A 21,189-nucleotide genomic window follows, 5' to 3' on the forward strand; every position below is an offset into this window, starting at 1 on the left:
GTAACCGTGCCCCACCCAGTGTTGGACTCCCTTTTGTGGTGGCTCGACCCGCAGGTGGTTTGCGTGGGAGTGCCCTTTGCCAGCCCTCAGCCCTCTCTCTCTTTGGTGACAGACTCCTCGGATCTGGGCTGGGGAGCTCAGCTAGGGGACCTGAGCACTCAAGGCCTCTGGTCTCAGACGGACCTCGCTCTATACATCAATGTCAAAGAGCTGAGAGCGGTGCGTCTGGCATGCTACGCTTTCAAGGCCCACGTGCCGGGCAGGTGTGTCTCAGTCTTCACAAACAACACCTCGGCAAAGTTCTATATCAACGAACAGGGGGGCGCACACTCCTCTCCCCTGTGCTGGGAAGCCCTCGCACAGTGAGACTTCTGTGTAGAACACTTGATCCACCTACAGGCGTCATACCTCCCAGGGGTTCAGAATGCACTGGCGGACAGCCTCAGCTGGACCTTCCATGGCCACGAATGGTCCCTTCGACCAGATGTGGCGAACTCAATCTTCCGATTCTGGGGCTCTTCCCAGATAGACCTGTTCGCCAATTGTGGCAACAGGAAGTGTCAGTCATTCTGCTCCCTTAGGAGTCACAGCCTGGGGTCCATTGGGGATGCCTTCCTTCTCTCTTGGGTGGACCACCTGCTCTATGCTTTTCCACCTATCCTGCTGGTCCACATGGTGCTCCTCAAGATCCGCAGGGACCGGGCTTGAGTTATACTGATAGCACCGGCGTGGCTGCGCCAACACTGGTTCACCTCGCTCCTGGAAATTTCAGTGGTGGCTCCACTCATCTTACCGCTGGTCCAGGACCTGATCACACAGGACCATGGCAGACTCTGATACCCAAATCTGGAGTCCCTTTACCTTACAGACTGGATGCCCCATGGCTAAGCGCCACGGAGCTGTCATGTTTGGACCGGGTCAAGCAAGTCGTCCTGAGTAGTAGAAAGCCTTCCACCAGGGCAACGTACCTTGCCAAGTGGAAATGTTTCTCCATCTGGGCCGAGCAACGCTAACAGTTGCCTCTCCTTGCCCCCATACTGGACTACCTCCTGCATCTAAAACATCAAGATCTGTCCCTGTCATCAGTAAGGGTCCATTTAGCCGCCATCTCCGCCTTCCATCCACTCATTGGATGTACACAGAGCCGTAGCCTTCTATATAGAGAGTACTAAGCCATTTCAGAAGTCCGTCCAACTTTTTGTGGCTGTGGCAGATAGAATGAAAGGTTTCCTTGTGTCCTCTCAGCGTACCTCGTTGTGGATCACATCTTGCATTAAGGAGTGTTACAGCCTGGCGAAGGTGCCCACCCAGCCGATTGCTGCCCACTCCACAAGGGCAAGGCGCAGGAAATAATTCTTGCTAGTCTGCACTGATTAGGCCTCAACAGTTTTATTGTGTCCAGGTTTGGGCGCCACATTTCAGAAAAGATGGACAAATTAGAGAGAGTCCAGAGAAGAGCAACAAAAATGATTAAAGGTCTAGGAAACGTGACCTATAAGGGAAGATTTAAAAAATTGGGTTTGTTTAGTCTGGAGAAGAGAAGACTGAGGGTGGGACACGATAACAGTTAAGTACATTAAAGGAGGAGGGAGAAAAAATTTCCTTAATCTCTGAGGATAGGACAGGAAGCCATAGGTTTAAATTGCAGCAAGGGCTGTTTTAGGTTGGACTTTAGGAAAAAATTCCTAACTTTCAGGGTGGTTAAGCACCGAGATAAATTGTATAGGGAGATTGTGAAATCTCAGTCATTGGAGATTTTTTAAGAGCAGGTTAGACAAATGCCTGTCAGGGATGGTCTAGATAATACTTAGTCCTACACTGAGTGCATGGGACTGGACTAGAAGGCCTCTTGAGATCCCTTTCATTCCTACAATTCTGTCCTCCAGACAGTTAAAATCCTTTTAAGTTCTGTCAGTGCTCCAATGCAGATATCGTCTCTATTTGTCAGGAACCTACCTTGTTGTATCTAGGTTCCCCTGCCATTGGGATTACCTAAGTATAGATGGCTTTGCCTTGTTATTTAGCTGCATGTATAGCTCTTTTTGACATCTAGAATTTAAGCATGTTTTTTATTTTGTGGTACTTCTGGAAATGTGGATACAAACTCAGGATTTCCTTAGATGTATGGTGTTTTGTCTTACTGATGCAAAAATGTATGTTTTGTGAAAAACATTAAGACCATGAAGGTTTTGGTGATAGCTCTCAAGAGCAATCATCTTGTTCAGAAGACCATTTTAATTTCTGGTAGCGTACTTTCCTACATTTTCTGTTTCCAGAACATTATTAGGGGTGTGTCCATAGATTTAACTTCTGTACAGATATAGGTTTTTTTATTTTAATACTCAGCTGGCATATATTCTCATGGTGCTGTCTGCTGATCCCTTGACATTTTACTAATGTTCCAGTGATGGATATTCTGAAAATGGTAATTCATTATTTATTATTGTGAGAAACAGCTGTGGAATACCTCTCTGAGGCCAGGGTTATTTTAATCGTTATTTTTCCTTTAGGGTGAAATGCCGGTCAAGATCTTGGTGTGCAATATCTCTCACAATGAAGAGCCGGATACCTCTTGTTCTCCTCGCCTGCGGCTCCTTTAACCCCATCACAAACATGCACATGCGTTTATTTGAGCTGGCAAGAGATCACCTTCACCAAACAGGTCAGTAGGATGGAATTTATGCAGCCTTCTTGGGGAACATAGAGTATTTGAAATGAAAGGGAGGTTGGATTTTCCAGTCTCGGCACTAAGGGCTGATTGGCTGTTTTAACATTTTCTTTTTCATGGTCTTATTTTTTGCTAATTAAGTATGACTCTTTGATAACACACTTGATGGAATGTTTAATAAAGAAATTCTAATGTTGTTACCTCCTCCTGTTGAGTCTAGTTACCCACTGTGGAGATTTTATAACAAGGTGTTCACACAATTGCAGTTTGTTTTTTCAACAGTTTTAAGATCTCATTTGCAGTGGAAATTTGCTGCAGACTGGGTCTGGTGAAAGGGCACCCTTCTTTGGAACAGAGAAGAAGAATTGATGTTGAAATTTCGGGATTTTATAATGAGGTAGTAATTTAATATGAAGAAATGGTGCAGTTTGCAGTTTTGACTACCAGGTAAAAACTGGGAAGGTGGCGGAGGGGGGAAGTGAGATTCATTACCCATATTCATTAAGGGCTAGACCTTTCCTCCCCTAGCAAAATAGTCTACATGAGGGACAGGAGGTCAAAATTTCAGCAAGCTAGGAAGTCTCAGCAGCTAAGCGGAGTGGCTAGTGGCCTAGAGAATCGGCAGTCTAAAAGAAAGCAAGAAATCTGAAGCAGCATAGTGTTGCTATGAAGGAAAGAATCCCAAAATTGATTAACTCTTAATTCCTGAGTGCTTTCTCCCAGAAATTGTTAGGGAGTGGGGATAAGTAATTGATTGGAAATGGCCAGGGGACAGGGGGATCTAAGGAATGGGTAGGGAGATAAGTCATTTGAAAGTGGTTGGAGAATAGCATTAGCAGGAATTGTTTGGTCAAACATAGGGATCCAGAAATACTGCTAACCTGCATTGGTTAGAGAGCAGCATTTGCATGCTAATAGTATGCTTTGAGAGGAAACAGAGTGATTTTCTGGAGGGAGAATTGCTGAGCTGCCTCTGTACTAAAGGGTTTCAATCCTCTAGGAGCACCAGAACTAAATGGTTAAAAGGAGTTTGAAGTTGGCTTCCCCTCTTTTGGGCTACTGCTCCCCCTGCTGTACAGTTGGACAAAGAGTATGGGCAGGGGTAGGAGTGGGTCATGACTCCATCTGCTCCAATATGCAAGGCAGCAAGCTGAGGTGGTGTGAAGTGGGAAACAATCTGATACTGGAACAGGCCAGTGGCTGATTGCTTTCTCTGAAAGAAGGGCTGAACCTGGAAATGAATTATGACTGTCTGAAGCACAGTTCATTCCTTGGTCTGCTCTAAGGGCAGTGCAGCCAGGCACTGCACCTCACTCTGGCAGATTGTTAAATCGTAATTTAGCCCAAATTTTATTAGAAATATACCTTTGGAAGGTTGGACTGAAAGTTTTGCTTTGCAGTGTGACTTTCAGTTCTTTGATGTGTGATAGTGTTGAATTGAAATTGGATGAGTTAGGCTGTTGTCAGTGTGATGAGTGGTGGAGTTAGTGGGCTAATGTTTGGTGATTGGTACTGTGAGGGATGTAACTTTTTTTTTTTTACTTTTTCATTTAATCAGTGTTGACACAGGTAATTGAGTAATGCACATTGTATAGTACATACTTCTGGTAAAACAAATAGACCTGTTCACTTATTTCTTTTACTGTTATGATGGCGACCTTCTAAGTATCTTTTGTTAATGCATAGAGATTTACTAATATAAATAGTCTAAGCAATAAAGGGGGAATATTTATCTCTGTCATGGTTTTCTGTAGCACCATAACAGTGCTTTCTAAGTGCTTCCCAGGTAAATTAGATCTGCATACCAATAGCTTTGTGGAATCTTCTCCCAGGGCTATGAGAAGTTTTACTTTGAGGTAACTAGATAGATTTAAAAAATCATTCCGGCTGTGGTAGGGAACTCTCTAAGAGAAGGGTCTGGCAGCATGCCCTAGACATTGGTCACACTCTGAGTTAGTCTCCTCCAGAAGCTTGTTTCACAGTAGAATCCCTCTACCCAGAAAGCTTAAATGCTTCATCCTTCTCTGGAACAATGCAGCAGACAAAGTGGAGTGCAGATATCTGGGCAGGATGTCAATAGAGATGTGCTTGCTGATGTAACTGAGTCCTGATTGATTGATTGGCTTGGAAGATGAGGACCATGACCTAGAAGCAGACTGGAAACCTATGATGGGTCAGAGTTCAGTGGTGCTGTGTCACAGAGGCCTGTTTCACTAAAAGGGGACCGTGATCTGCTGTATTTTGCATTGCTTCCATCTTCAGACACAGATACAGGAGTTGTAATAATGCTCTCTATGGGTAACAAACATAAGGAATCTGTGGCATGGTCCTCTTCAGAAGGTGTGAAGTTGCTAGCAAGCTGAAGGTAGAAGAAAGCATTTTTGGTTACTGATGCTACCTGGCTGTCTATGCTCAGTGATGACCCAGAAGCTATATAGCAGTTATGCAATCGTATGCTTCAATTTCTCTTCACAGTCCTGCTTCACTGTTATGAATGGCATGAATCACCCTTGTGCATACAACATAACTGACATCTCTGGTAATTTTTTCCCATCTTTTTGCACACCCCTTCAGTTTCAAATGCAGTCTCTGTATTTCTATTTCACATACTTTCCCACTTTAGGAATGGCATTTTATTGAGTTCCTTTAGATCTTTAGTGATAACTGCATTCTCATCAGCACATGTCAAGTGATTCATCCATTTGTTAATATCAGTAGACAAATCTTATGAAATCACTTCCTAAAGACAGTAGATGTGTCTACATGCCACTGAATAGCTATGGGAATAATGCATCTCAGTCTGGGTTTTATCTTTTCCCATGTGAAACCATATTTGACTTGTCACAAATCCTCACACATAGTTAGATTTTTTTTTTCCATATGTGATACAGCTCCTTGTTCTGCAAGTGTCTTTAGGAACTTGTGCTGATTGTGTAAAAGGTATTTGGCACAATCTGTTAATGCTAATTCTCTCAGATGCTCATGTTCCTCTGCCATCTTTATAGTTTGTATGGGATTCACGTGGTTTCAGTAGACAGTGAGAAAAGCCAATTCTAGAACCCGCCTGACATTAGGTGATTTGAAATATTTTTGATAGTATTCTGGTTTGTATATCTTCTGTTGGTTGGTGTCTCCTAGCTGGGTGCTCCAGACAAGCTCAAGAGGGGTGGCAGACAAAAGAGAAGAACAGTGAAGATCAGTGAAGCTGCAGGGACCCCAGATCCATTCACCCAGCACTCGCCGTAAACATGTTGCTGCATGGTAAAACTCCCATTTTGGCCCCTAAGGTAGCTGGCTGCAGGAGTAGCTGGCATGTAAAAGATTGCAGGCTTTGACAGCCTCTCTTTTCTGCACCTGTGACTTTCCTGTGGATTTCCCTCAGTGGATTCCCCTCTCACTCTGAAGCATATTGTCTTCAGGAGAGTGGAGGAATGAGGAGGATGATTGGAGTTAACAGACAGGGTTTTGAGAGGAGAAGAGTCAGCAAAAAAAAGAATATGGGGGAAAGAAGGAAAGAAAGAAGGGGGGGAAAAGTGAGAGAAAATGGACTGAAAGAAGATGAGATGGTTGCTGTGGTGTTAGGACATTGTTCAAGGGGGATAGGGAGGTGACCCAACAGAGAGGACCAGCAAAACCAGTTGGGAACAACTTGAGTTACCGACTTGTATACGTGTGCAAAAGCTTTATTGTAACCAGTATTACTTATTATTCACACCTTGCTGCTTCTTCATGGCAAAGTATGATTGCTGCTCTTTCCCCATTATTCAGATGTACGTCATGCACGATACCTCAAAAACTTACAAAAAGCATGTCTCTGACACACAAGAGTCAAATCAACCTGTCTCCTAGCTCTTCGCATTTAACAGATGATACTAGAGATATTTTTTTCCTCTGTTTCCCCAATATATCCTGGTTTCTTCGATATATTCTCATGCAATATATTGATTATAGAGGCCCTTCTTACATTTATTACTAGTAGCTAATAATCCATCAATAGAGTATCATAATATCATAGATGCAACAAAGAATCCTGTGGCACCTTATAGACTAACAGACGTTTTGCAGCATGAGCTTTCGTGGGTGAATACCCACTTCTTCGGAAGCAATATCATAGATGTTGCTCTGTCCTTCTGTGACCAAAAGCACCACTATAGTCACACACTACACACTTGTGACCGAGTGCTGGGCAACAACAGTTGAGCCACTACAACTCTGATTAATTACTAGAACAGACCTTTATTAAAAATAGCTGTGCCTAATTGATGGGCTGAGGAGAACTAAAAGGCCATATGAGAAAGGGGGTTGCAAAGAGATACCGGGGCGGGGAGAGAGATCTCTCTCCCCTGCTTGCCTTACGACTGTAGTGGTAAGGCTATATGGTGTGTAAGGATGGTGCAAACAAATATTGTTAATAAAGTGCATGGGGTGCTTTACCAGCAAGAAGGTTTCTGAGCTGTTTGTGTGCTTGAGCAGAGGCAAGAGCGAGCTGGCCCTGCCACAACACCATTTGAATAATCTTTTGTAGACGAGCAGACTCACCCCTGCGGCGCCTCCTGCGGGTCTGTTCCAGGAATTAATTCTTTTTCCAGCCAGGAGTGCCCTCTGCAGGCCAGTGATCCGCCTGTCCTCTGGCCCCGTGTCCCTCCCTAGACCCCAGTGCCCCTTTAACTGGGGTGCTGCTCCCTTGCAGTACCCCACCAGTCTGGGTCTCCCCTCCCTGGGGAACCCCCAACCCACTAGCCCCACTTCGCCTCAGTGCCAGGCTGCTGCCAGTCATCATCTAGCCCCAGGCCCTGGGGCAGACTGCAGTATCAGCCTACTCATCACTGGCAAGGTTGGGTTTGGACCTGCTGCCTTTGCCTACCCCCGGGCTGCCCTCTGCAACCCCCAGTACCTGTTGGCCTTGTGCTAGGCTGCAGCTTGGGGCTTTCCAGACTGGAGATCCCCAGCTCCTCTGCCTTTCCCCAGTGCTGCTCCATTCAGGTACCGTTTAAACTCCCTGCAGCCAGGCCCCTCTCCCTCTACAGGCAGAGGGAGACTGTTTGGGCTTCTGACTCTCACAGCCTCTTATAGGGACCAGCTGGGCCTGATTGGGGCCTGGCCCCAGCTGTTACTGCCTTCCCCAATCAGCCGAGGCTTTCCTTCCCAGCCCCAGCCCTCTCCCAGGGCTGGTTTTAACCTTTTCTGGGCTGGAGCGGGTGACCACCCCGCTACATCTTTGTACAAAAATATGCTTTGTGAGAGTATCGTCCGAGAACTAATAATTCAGTGGTCAATATGGTGATATGTAAAGTTATAAATTCCCCCGTATGATGATATTGGCAAACATTCAAAACCAGACAGCCCTGCTTAAGCAAATGTTGTTAGACAGGTCCAAGGAATGTCTGTTTATTTCAGTTTACATATAAGTAATAAATGGGGTATTCAAGATGGCAGGAAACAGAACAATTTGCATTATAGCAAACACAACCACAACGGAATGAAAAGGAGGGGAGTGTCTGCTTGAATAAACATGATTTTGAAGGGGAACCCTGAGAAAAATCCACTTCAAAGGTTCATGGGACTATAAAAGAAAGAGGAGAACCTCAAGTCATCTCTCACCTAAGAAGATAAAGGCACCAGCACCTTTGAGCCTATGGGAGAGATCCTGACCAAAGAAAGTGTCAGTCTCCATCTTGCTGGAAGACGGGGGGTGAAAAAGGCCACCTTAAACAAGGCCTTGTACCAAAATTGATATTGTTTTAGGCTCTTATGTGTTTTCACATTTAATTGCTTGTAACCATTTCTAACTTTTTTATACTTGAATTCACTTAAAATCCTATCTTCTTTTGATAATAAACTTGATGGGTTTTTTTTTAATCTAAACCAGTCCAGTGCTGTGCATAAACTAAACTGTTTGGTAATTTCAGTTAAAGCAACAAACTGTTGAATATTGACTCTTTACATGGGGCGATGAATCGTAATAGCTGAACTGTCTAGAAGAGGGCTGGACTTTGCAGAACACATGTTTTGGGGAAAATCCAGGACTGGGAGTGTGTTGGGGTTGCCCTGCAAGTGGTAACCAAAGCTTGTGGAAGCTAGAGTGTGACTGGTGTGTTGGTTGCGAGCTGCTGGATTAGGGCTGCAGCTATACACAGACACCGAGGGTGTGACCTGCATCCAGGAGTGAAAGTAACTTAAAGGACTTGCCGGTACTCTGCCGGAGGAGGGGCGTGGCCTCCACCGGAAGAGGTGGAGCCTCTAAATCCCTAGGCCCTTTAAATCAGGATTTAAAGGGCCCGGGGCTAGGGCTGTGGTAGCAGCAGCTGGGAGCCTTTAAATCACCCCCTGAGCTCCCAGCTGCAGAGGTGACTGGGAGCCCTGGGGTGCGGGGGCAATTTAAATGAGGCGATTTAAAGGGCCCGGGGCTCCTGCTGTCACTACCCTCCAGGGCCCTTTAAATCGTCTCCAGAGCCCTGCTGCTGGAGCCCTGGGGTAGTGGCGGCAGGGCTCCGGTGGCTATTTAAAGGGCCCGGGGTGGTAGAGGCAGCGGGAGCCCCGAACCCTTTCAATAGCCACCAGAGCCCTGCTGCCGCTACCCCAGGGTTCCGGCAGGCTCCGGGGGCTATGGGCCCTTTAAATTGTCCTTGGAGCTCTGGGGTAACAGCAGTGGGGCTCCAGCGGCAATTTAAAGGGTCCGGGGCGGTAGCAGCAGGAGCCCTGGGCCCTTTAAATCACCACCCGAGCCCCGCAGCCGCTACCTCATGGCTCTGGCAGCAGGGCTCTGGCAGCAATTTAAAGGGCCCTGGGCTCCAGCCCTTTAAATTGCTGCCTCAGGAAGCCGGTCCACTCGGGTATGGCGCACCAACTCTTGCCGGCAGGGGTGGCAGGTTTGTAGAAATTTTGGTGGTGCCCAGAACCTGCCCCTGCCCAAACTCTGCCCCCCCCCAAACTCCACCCCCTACCTGCCCAAGACTCTGGGAGGGAATTTGGGTGAGGGAGGAGGTCTGGGGTGCAGGCCCTGGGCTGGGGCAGGGGACTGGGGTGCAGGAGGGGTGCAGGGTGCGGGCTCTGGGAGGGAGTTTGGGGATTGGAGGGAGGGGGAGCAGGGATGAGGGCTGTGGGGTGAGGCTGGGGGTGGTTTTGGGATGTGGCTGGGGATGAGGGGTTTGGGGTGAGGGAGGGGACTCAGCCCTGAGGCAGAGGGTTAGGGTGAAGGGGATGAGGGCTCTGGCTGGGGCTGGAGATGAGGGTTTTGGGGTGTTGGAGAGGCTCAGGGCTAGGACAGAGGGTTGGAGTGCGGGGGGGATGAGGGCTCTGGCTGGGGGTGTGGGCTCTAGGGTGGGTCAGGGCTGGGGATGAGTTTGGGGTGCAGGCAGGCTGCCCTGGGACTGGAGCCAGAGAGGAGGACTCCCCCCAGTCCTCTCCCTGCTGGCAGCAGCGAGCTCTGCGGTAGGGACCCTGTTGTCCCCCCTGGCAGCACAGTCACCCCCACCCCACTGTCACTGCACGTGCTCCTAGGGCCCCTCTCAGGTCCAGGAATCCCCCTCGCCTCCCCTGTGGTGGGTGCCATGCTGGGGGGTGGGGGGATGGCTGCCATCACGTGTGCGCCTCCTCCCCGCTGCTGCCCCTCACTGTAGCCTCACTGGGGCAGCCCTTTGCCCAGCGTGGCGCAAGAGCAGTGACTGTGGGCAGGAGGGTGGCTGTACTGGTGGAGGGTCCCACTGGAAAATGAAAGGGTCTGACGGGGAAGGGCAGACTGCCCTGGCAGTACTGGAGGGGGGCACTAGGACCCTGTGGTGGCAGTTAATGCAGGCGGGCAGCATAGAGCTGCAGAGGATGGGGAGAGACAAACGCTCTGCTCCGGGACCCAGAGAGGTGCATGGGGGCAGCAAAAGGGGGCTGGGGCACACTCAGGGGAGGCGCGGGGGGGGCAGCAGGTGGGGCCAGGGGGGAGACCCGGCCTCAAACATTTGTGGAGCTGGGCTCCCGTACCCTCAATTTTGCTGGAGCCAGGAGGCAGAGAGGGAGAGAATGCTCCATTTTCTTTCCGGTAGCTACTGCACTTTTTCTTACTGGTCCTCCGTACCGGCCCGTACCCACTTACTTTTACCTCTGCCTGCATCTTAACAGACTGGTTATGAGCAGCACAGGTTGGGAGCAAAACATTGCGTGGCACCCAGAGTTACCGGGCAGCTGGTGACACAGCCCCTCACTGGTCTGAATTGCACCCCAGAATGTGACACCTTAACTCCTCTAGTTCTCTCCATTCCTCGCTCTGTTCCAAAAACAGCATCTCATCACGCACTGAACTCAGTTTGGAGACTTCCAACTCACTGCCCCTTCTGTTCTAATTAATCCCTCATCTACCTTGTGCTACTTTATTGTTATCTACTGTTGGGTGATGAGACAGTAACTATGACAGATTGTGGAGCATGTCTATGTCATCTTATGAGTTCTATTTTGGGTTAGTGAATGTCTTGTTATATTTCAGCCTCTAGTCTGAATGAAACCTTTAGTGTGGCTTTGAGTGTTCATTCTTGACACCTAATGGACAGTCTGTGTCTAGGAAGAGGTGACAGAGTCATTAAGGGCCATCAACACTGAATGGCTCTACCCCAGCTGAACAATGGGTTTGCAGCTAGCAGGGGCAATGTCTTTTGAATGACTGCCCAGAAGCTGATGGGAACTGGAGCCTAGAAATTTCCAAGTGGAAGCACAAGAAGAGAAAAGGTGTCACAGACTCTTTGTTTTAAGAGAGAAATGCTCTCTAAGGCTATGTCTACACTGGCAGAGTTTTTTCACTGAGAGTTTGGTTTGCAATCAAAAAGCATTCAAAGAAAATCATTGTTGTATGTTCACACTGTTATACACTGTTGGCACTGCGTGTCCACACTTGGGGCAGTCACATCGACAGTGAGACCAATACACTGGGTAGTTATCCCACAGTTCAGCTCTCCACTTTCTGCCAGTAGGTGTTGAGGGAAGGCAGAGGGGATCGCAGTGCATCATGGGTCCGGGCTCAATGTCCCACGATGCATTGCTTTCTGTCCCAGCATTCCATATGTTTGTCTTCGGTTAATGGCATTTTTAATGTCCCTTGTTTTCTGCTTGCCCTGCCATGGAGCCCACGCTGCTCTCCACTGCTGTGGTAGCTACCACTACCACATCGCGAATGGCAGTGGGGTTAGTGTTGAAGCTCCAAGGTCAATGGGAATCACAGTTGTCTGAGGCACTGTCTGACATGGATAGGAGCAACATTAGATTGCTTTTGGCCACAAGTGAACATGGTGGAATGTCGCTTTTGGGCTCAGAAAACTAGTACTGAGTGGTGGGGTCACATAGTTAGGCAGATCTGGGATGATGAGCTGTGGCTGCAGAACTTTCGGATGCAGAAAGCCACTCTTCTGGAACTGTGTGCTGAGCTCGCCCCAGCCCTGCGGTGCAGGGACACCCAAATGAGAGGTACCCTCATGGTGGAGAAGTGTGTGGTGATTGCAGTGTGGAAGCTGACTACTCCAGACGGCTACCAGTCGGTCATGGATCAGTTTGGAATGGGGAGGTCAACCGTTGGGACTGTATTAACGCAAGTGTGCAGGGCCATTAATTGCATCCTGCTGTGAAAGACTGACTCTTGGCAATGTGCATGAAATAGTGGAGGGCTTTGCAGAAATGGGTTTCCCTAACTGTGGCGGGGTGATAGATGACATATTCCAATTTTGGCACCAGATCACCTTGCGACAGAATACATCAATAGGAAGGGGTACTTCTCCATGGTGTTGCAGGTGCTTGTGGATCACTGTGGCCGTTTCACTGATATCAGTGCGGGAAGGTGCATAATGCATGTATCTTCAGGAATATCAGCCTTTATAGAAAGCTGCGAGCAGGGGCTTTCTTCCCAGACCAGAAGATCACCATAGGGGATGTCAAAATGCCCATAGTGATCTTGGGAAACCCGGCGTATCCCTTAATGCCATGGTTCATGAAGCCGTACATGGAAAACCTAGATAGTAGTAAGGAGTGATTCAACAATAGTCTGAGTAGGTGCAGGATGATCATGGAATGTGCATTAGGCAGATTAAAGGACCGCAGGTGATGCCTTTATGGGAGGTTAGACCTCAGTGAAGAAAATATTCCCATGTCCTAGCCACATGTTGCATAATATTGTGAAGGGAAGGGCTATTAGAGGGGCACAACAGGGGGGCAATTCAAATCAGGGAGGCTTCGAGGAAACACTTTGAAGATGAGAACCAGTAACACTTGTTGCCATGCTTGGGACTGCAATGCTTAATGAAGTCAAGTTTTGCTAGACCAAGAAGCACTTGTAATTGTTCAGGCCAAGGATTCAATGTAAGCAAAAGATTACAGTGCTTGTGTATTTGCTGATGCTTTTTGCTAGCATAAATTGCGTGGAAACAAATAGAGTGCTTATCTTTCAAGTAACTTTGCTTTTATTGCAAAACAAAAAAGCCACAACAGTGCGCACGCACACACACACACACACAGACAGACACATGCACGTTCTCAAGGGAGAGGAGGTACCAGGGGAGGGCTGACTTTCAGAGCTGAGCTATCATTTGTGAAGATGTCTGCGGGGGTGAGGCGCACGGTAAAGCAAGAAGTCCCAGAATACGGAAAGGAATGTGTGGGTGGAGTTTGCGGCGGGCATGAGAGAGCGTTCTGAATGTGCTCAGTCTGCAGCGTTATGAGGGACGCAGCATGTCGGTTTGCCCCTCTAAAAATGTTTATCATCCTCTTTGCTGCATCCCTACTATAGGCCTTATTTTTCTTTTCTTTTTCTGCTTGTCGCTTTCCTGCCACTGCCAGCATTCACTCTTCTCTGCTTCTGAGTGAAGTAGCACCTCCCTGAACATATCTTCCTTGCTCCATCTTGGGCACTTTCTTATCTGGCTGTGACGCTCAGCCAGTGTGTAGGGGGTGCCTTTCAAAGACAGATCTGGAGAAGCACAAGGAACAATACACAGAAGCATGATTGTTAAGTATACATACAGCATTGAAACAGTTCAGTAAAACACACCACTGCTAACATACCAGTCACTTTCTTGCTGACCCTAGACAAGCACACATGCCGGCAAACACCCCAAGCATGATGAGTTTACCCCGGGGCATCGAAGAAAAGCAATATTATAGGGTCTCGGGGCACTTGACGGGGGAAAATATTCTAAAGATTCCCATCCTTTTCCACAGGCAGGGATCATTGTAGCAGACATCTCACTCTTGAGGGTGACCAGAGAAGCAAGGATGCATCTACTACATGCTGGCAGCTTCCGCCTTGGTCCCAATGCTGCTTGCCTCTGTGCCGCTTTGGTCCCTCCTCAAGTGATTGCAGAATGGTGCGGGAAAGTGCCCCTCAACGAGGGGAAGGAGCAAAGCAGCTCTGCCAAGGAGCCTTCGGCAGGGGATTGCTGAGTACCTCCGGGAAAGCTTCCTAGAGATTTAGACTGTAAAGCTGAATCCTCTGAAATTACACATTGCAGTCTTGAACAGTGTTTTTCTTCTCTGATTTCTTCTCGCTGAACATGAAAATATTCCTTATGGGGTAGAGCTTTTAAATACAGCTCTGGTCCTCAAGTGCCCTCTTTGGAGACTCTAGTCCTAATGCAAAGTACATTGAAGTCAATGGAAAGACTCCTTATCATCCTTATCTGCTTCCTTTGTACCCCTTACATTCAGTCATGTTGGTGTTGTTCACAGTGATCACTTCAGTCAGGAGAATTTCACAATTGGGATCCCTATAAATGGAACCACAATGCCTTATTATTCACATTGTTATTTTCAGGATGGAGGTTTCATGCTTCATTCCCAAACAAAACACTAGTTTTCACAGATCACAAGATGCTGCTTTTCCTTTCTTCTGTCCAAATCCAAAAGACCCTGTATGAGTGAGATGGTGTTTTGAGAAAATGTGATGTGAAAATTGTGATATAAGCAGAAAGTAATTTTTATTTTATTATAAACTTGATGTGTAGAAAGCACTCTTTATCTAAGGACTGTCCCCTTCAGAAGATCTTGATACTTGTTCATCCTCAACTACTAATCAGCTAAAGGTAGGGGGGCTTTAAAGGCCACAATAGCCAGAAGGATTAAGCCATGTAGTGCTTGGAGGATTCATGTCTGACTAGACTCCTACATGGTGCCCATCACCATACTAACTTCATGCCGTGTATATGTTAATGAATTTATTCCAACACCCATCTGTGGTAGTGAAGGGAAGAGATTTGCAAGGTTACAGTAGGGTCTTCCACTACCACTTTCACCAGTGACTCAGTAACTTACTTCCTTTTCTAAATATGTAGATGACATAGCTATCTCAATGTTTTTCTTCTCATGGATTGCTGTTTCTTATTTCCTCCCAGAGGATTATCTGACACAAAAGTGAAAAATGTTGTCTGCCTGTTAGGTTTTTTTTCTTCTTCCCACTGCCTTTTTTTGTACTTGACAATCTCTTCCTCAATTTGTTTTTGAGTATAAATCTGGAATGATATCCCTTTATAATACTTTTTTAATTTGTAAAGAGTATTGGGTGACTAATATCTCAGCTTTTGCGAATGGCTGTAGGGCTAAAACACTGGACATCTAATACTGCTTGACTCAGTTAAATATAATCTCTACATAAGATAAAGAATTTGGCTTAAATAGAATGTTGAAAAAATATGGTTTTCATTTCACTGACATTAATATGCTGAAAGGTCTCCAAGGAACAGTGCTGCTCTTTTGTGGATTAAATGCAAACTATAAACATTACTTTAACATAAGTCTTTTATTTTGTGATTTAATGTATGCATAGTCATACACAAAGAATTGTTAGAAAAATTAAATAATCCAGTTAGCTAGCTGGGTTCTGAAAATCAAGCAAGTGTCTTAGTAGCTGGGTTTTTTAATGAAGAAATAAAAATATTTTAATAAATATTTGCTTGAGTGTGCATCTATACTTTAATAATTAAAATACAAGATTACATCTTTATTGTTTCCAAATGGACATGAGTATTCTTCACTATGAGGTGTTGAGCAGCTGTCCCCCAAAAGGTGACTGCATTTCAGTTGTGAACAAAGGGAGTGAGTGTGTGTGTGTGTGTGTGTGTGTGTGTGTGTGTGTGTGTTAAAAAAAATTGTAAAATTGATATAAGCTGTTCTTGCAAAGATTTACACATGATTAACTCTATGCACTGTGAGTAGTCTCATTGAAGTGAAGAAATATTGACTCTGTGCTCTCCCTCTTCCAAAAATCACCCAAATTCTCCCAAACCAAGCTCCTGCCTGCTATGATCATGCACTATGCTGCATTAATGTGAATGGACAAAGTAATCTCAGGTGGATTTTAAATGAATAGAGCAACTGTGCATCCCACCAAAACCAGGAATGTCTTTTGGTTGATCCCAGAGGGATTTACAGGATTTTTTTTATTTTGACCTGCTGCTGTAAACCCCAGAAGACTGGCCACCTCAAGGAGTTGCCAACTAGCTGAGTTGGTGAAAAGGACAGTAAGCTGGGTGTGTATGCGTGCACGTCTTAGATCTGTCGCATATTACAGTGGATAGGCTCTTCTGTGTAGTGCCTCGCGCTTCAGGCAGCACGCAACTTTCCAGCGTCACCTGTCCTGTCTCTCTTCCGCCTGGTCTGTCACCAAGTGATGTGATATAATCTGAAGGGAATGAGGAACACTCACTAAATCTGTTTCTTAACCTGTTCAGGTTGGGTCCTTCCTGCTGCACTTGCAAAAGGCCCCTGGATATCAGTCACCAGCTGTCCACTGCCTACTAACAAATTTAGGGGCCCTTTCCTGTACTAAACCTGAATCCCAATTCACAAGGAATTTCCCTTAATTGACGCTGAGCAGCTCTGGATATTTAGTGGAAATAGCCTACATCAGGTCTAGGGTGAAAGAGTACATGTTGCTTGAGAAAGGTTTGTTTTGTTTTTTTGGTCTGGGAGTTATAATGTATTTAAACCAGTAGCCGTAATGCGGTAAAGGAAAATGTTTGCTCCCAGGTGTTGGGTCAGTGTCAGGTTTAATTAATGTCACAGCAGTTACTGCTGTGAGTTTAACTTTGATTTTTCCATTACAAATGTAAGTCGGGAGAATTAAATACTACATGATAAAGTATTTCAGTGAAATCTAGAGGTGAGGTTGAAGTATAATCTGTAGTAATTCTGTTTAAGCCTGCAGCAGTGCCATCTTCAAAGCTCTGGAGTTTAGAGAGGTGCCAAGCAACATAAAATAAATATATAAACTCTTTTTGTTATGTTTTTAATCTTGGTTTAATTTAGAAGACTTATTAATCAAGTGAAACCATTTCAATAGAGAGAAGGAAATTTTCCACAAGATGAGCTAGAAGTAGGACACAGAACTCTTGGTATTGGTAATAGCTAATATAATATGCATTTCCATTACACATCCATACTGACATACTGCTAATTTAAACTCTCCTGTATTATTGGGAAAGTTCTATTTCTGGCAATTAATGTGGAAAAATAATTGGTTAGATTTAAACTGTAGGGCCTAATCCTCTACAGGCATATGCAGGTGTAACTGCATGAAATTAATAGGAATTTCATTAACTTTGTCAGCAGTGAATCTGGTTCCTACAGACTAATCTAGATGATGCTAAATTAGTACCAGTATTTAGCAACTTTATATTTTCAAAGTAGTGTACAAAGATTACATGATTTACTCTAATCCAATTAAACAAGTTTTTTATTGAGATAAAGGTAGTAGAGCCCTGGGACTATTTTTTGTTTTTGTTTTTTGTTTTTCTTTAAATCCCGCTTCCATCCCACACCACAATTCCAACTCCCCTCCCCCCCACATTCCAGCATTGTTTCTTGTATTTTTATCCCACTCCACCTGCAGAAACCTTAGATCCCATAAATGCTGCAAGAGAGACAGATTCCCCCTATCCTGCTACTTAACAAAAAAAACAAACCCACCCAGACACACAACGTGGTTGGTTTTATTTATTTTATATACAGATATATAATAAAAACCAAACAGAATTTAGACAATTTTTACCACTAGAAGGATAAAACAAATCTTGCTTAAACCATGTAAAAATACTTTAACTCCTGTTCTAATAGACATCAAATCTTTCTTTCCCTTGTTTAAATGTAGGTACTAAAACCTTTATTTAAAAAAAGAACAACTTGCTTTACATTGCTGAAATTCTGTTTGTCAAACTACTGTCATGTGTATATCGCACAGAATGTCAAAACAAATTGCACCACAATTTTGCCTTAAAAGGTGCAGATTTTTTTTAATGATTATAAAAAGTAAGTTGTGTTTTTTAGAAATGGAAGCACCGTTGTAGAACTTTGAAACATACCAATCAAGTTATTTATATGTCAGGATTATTATTGCTTTTTGAAAAACATTTAATGGAAAAATTGTTCACAGCTCTAGGGTTTTAGATAGAAATTTTTTTTAAGAGGCTCAAACTAAATCAGTAACAAGGTCAATTTAAACAGCCAGTGTACTTAAACTTGTATTTTATTTTGATTTGTTTTGATTTGGGGTTTTTTGCCCACCCAATCCTGCCTGCAACAAAGTACATTTTACCTACTCCTGCTATTATGTTATGGGGTCCTCTAGGACCCCAGTCCTACTGCAGGGCTGTAAAAGGTAATTTTGCAGACCCATACAAAATTCCTTGCAGAGCTGCTGTCTAAATTCACTGTTACTTAGATCACTGCCTTCCCTGACCTTGTGACCATCCTAGTGAAGTCTTGTATCATTAAAATGACTTTTAAAAGACTAATTGGAATGGACCTGGTGACATCTTGAACTTAACACACTTCTCTAAACACTCTGCCTTTCTAATACCATTCTGATGGTTATGGGAAGTGGAGATGATCCCAAGGACCATAGAAATAAGTATACTTATGATGATAATCAAAGAAAGACTGAAGCAAGAAAAGAATTTAATCTTAGATTTGATAAGTTAGAGAACAGACAAAGGCAAAACAGGAGTATCAGATGGAAGGAAGAAAGGGAATCACATGACACTCACATGTGAGTTAGTTAGCAAAATCCTAGAAGGAGGAAAAAATAGCCCAGTATGTTTAGACCAGGGATTAGTCAATTATTTTTTGTCAAGGTCCAAATTTCTTGGTCAGGCCATAGTCAAGGGTCCAGACTCCAGGGAAAATAATAAAAAACAACAATAATGATAATAAATAAAATAAAAAAAGATTTTTGGGGTCCATTCAAATGCATCTGGTGGTCCAGATTTGGCCCACGTTCCACCCATTGACAATGCCTGATAAACTACAGCACAGTGAATAACAGCCAGCTTCTGGATCGGGGTCCCCAACGCGGTGCCCGTGGGTGCCATGGCGCCCGCAGGGGCATCTTAATGCGCCCTCATCCTGGCCCCCGGGAGAGCACCCGCTGAAATGCCGCCGAATTTCAGCGGCATTTCGGCGGGGACACCTCTTGATGACGCCACTTGCTGTCAACAAGTGACGTCATCGCGAGGTGTTGCCGTCGAAATTCGGCAGCATTTCGGCGGATGCGCCACTGCTGCAGTGGTCCTTCGGCTGTGCCCGCCAGCCAAAAACGTTGAGGACCACTGCTCTGGATCTAGACCAGGGGTCGGCAACCTCTCAGAAGTGGTGTGCCGAGTCTTCATTTATTCACTCTGATTGAAGGTTTCGCGTGCCAGTAATACATTTTAACATTTTTAGAAGGTCTCTTTCCATAAGTCTATAATATATAACTAAACTATTGTATGTAAAGTAAATAAGGTTTTTAAGATGTTTAAGAAGCTTCATTTAAAATTAAATTAAATACAGAGCCTCCTGGACTGCTGGCCCCAAAGTACTTACAGGTTGTTGTTTGTTTGTCCAATGACTTATTGTCCCATTCAGTGAGAAAATTTGCTACCCTCTGGGACCTCAAGTATGTCTATCCTTTGTTTCTTTTCAGTCCCCATCCTCCTTTCTGTCCCGTCTCATCTGTGTGTGTGTGTGCACGCACATTTGTCATTTTGACCTTCTGTCTGCATTTTCTTCCCTGTAGTGACCCCCAATTCCCACTGCTTGTAGACTTTACTCCCTCTTATCCCTTTTATTTCTTTGTGCAAAAATCTTAGATTTCATAATCTGAACCTGTCAAGTGGGCCACATAATGCATCCAGTGGGCTGGATCTCGCTCATAAGCTGTATATTTGACACCCCTGCCCTATGCTATTACAGTAAGACTAGCTAATGAAAAGGGCTCAGAAAGGCAAAGTTCCTTAAAGGAACACAAATTTCAATTTTTAAAGACTTACCCTACTACCTGTTAAATGAAGAGGTAGAGAATAATGGTAACACTCTGTTAAGCAACAATCTGATATGGATGGGAATTCCCCTTGAGACTGTGTGTCTCAAGTATCAGCCAGCAGATTTTGTGGCAGAATTCTAGTCCATACTATCCAACACCCACCCGCCTATTATCTCACCCGCTGGAGCTCTGCTGATCCCTTCCCGCCACACAGTCAGGCTAGATTCAAACTGACTCAACAACTCGGCTTAAAAAGTACCATGAGCTCTTTAGGAAAATGGTTCTCTATCTTATCTGGACACCCTGCTTCCAGCTCAAACCCTACTCCCATTTAGGAATGGGAAGGGCAGGATCATTTTGACCCCATAATGCTCATTTTCAAATGCCATGAGAGTCTTAACTCCCAGATTGAGAATCCAGGCTCTAGTTCATAGAATATCAGGGTTGGAAGGGACCTCAGGAGGTCATCTAGAACAGCCCCCTGCTCAAAGCAGTACCAATCCTTAGACAGATTTTTGCACCAGATCCCTAAATGGCCCCCTTAGGGATTGAACTCAGAACCCTGGGTTTAGCAGGCCAATGCTCAAACCACTGAGCTATCCCTCTCCAAAGACAATTGAAATCAGAGAGATTCCTGTTGGCCTCAGTGGGCTTTGAAAGAGGCCTTTCATGTGGGTGAGGCAAGGGGATGGACATCAGAGTCCCTTTTGGGGATGAAGAAAAGAGTCATTCAGTCATGGGTACATTCTGACAACAAGGAACCCAAAAGTGTGGAGCCATGTGCACTCATGTTTGTAGCTCTCAGCCTGCCCCAAAGCCAGAAATTTACCATAAGAAACTGTGAGGGAGAAAATATCAGCTTAGTGAGACAGACCATGGAGAAATGACCTCTGAATTGTGTCAGTTAGCCAAACCAAGGCAAGGTCACAGGTTAAAAAAGTGGCTATTAAAACGCACACCCTGAGGAAGTAATTGGGGTAAGCAGTAAAATGTGACTAAAGATTCACCGACACTTAAGGCCCTTAGCTACCCCCTTGGGACTTGGCTGTTGACTTAAGTGATAACCAGCTGCAAATGAATACTAAGTGATTAATGGGACTTGACATCCATAAACTAAACAAAAGAGTTTTGAGCCTACAGTACCAGAAGGAAAAATACTTACAATTTCCATAAAATTGGTACTTTGTTCTAATATAAATTATTTCATTTGTCCATTTTACAAGTAATTTGTAATAATGTTTATTAACTGACAACAATTTAT

At 45.0% G+C, this 21,189-nt stretch overlaps 1 protein-coding gene across 5 annotated transcripts in view; it reads left to right on the forward strand.

The window, feature by feature from the left end:
• NMNAT3 (nicotinamide nucleotide adenylyltransferase 3) overlaps positions 1–21,189 on the forward strand; it is a 105,013-nt gene that overhangs the window by 28,737 nt on the left and 55,087 nt on the right. For 4 of the 5 annotated variants that reach the window (XM_039486963.1, XM_039486966.1, XM_039486967.1 and 1 more), the window contains exon 2: positions 2,511–2,662. In XM_039486963.1, coding sequence (XP_039342897.1) covers positions 2,554–2,662 — 109 coding nt within the window. In that variant the 5' untranslated portion in view covers positions 2,511–2,553. Of the gene's footprint in view, positions 1–2,346; positions 2,426–2,510; positions 2,663–21,189 lie in introns of those variants that run through there. The other variant, XM_039486965.1, reaches the window with a different exon arrangement.

Source organism: Mauremys reevesii, linkage group 9 (assembly GCF_016161935.1).
Source record: "Mauremys reevesii isolate NIE-2019 linkage group 9, ASM1616193v1, whole genome shotgun sequence".
In the NCBI taxonomy this organism is placed as follows: Eukaryota; Metazoa; Chordata; order Testudines; family Geoemydidae; genus Mauremys; species Mauremys reevesii.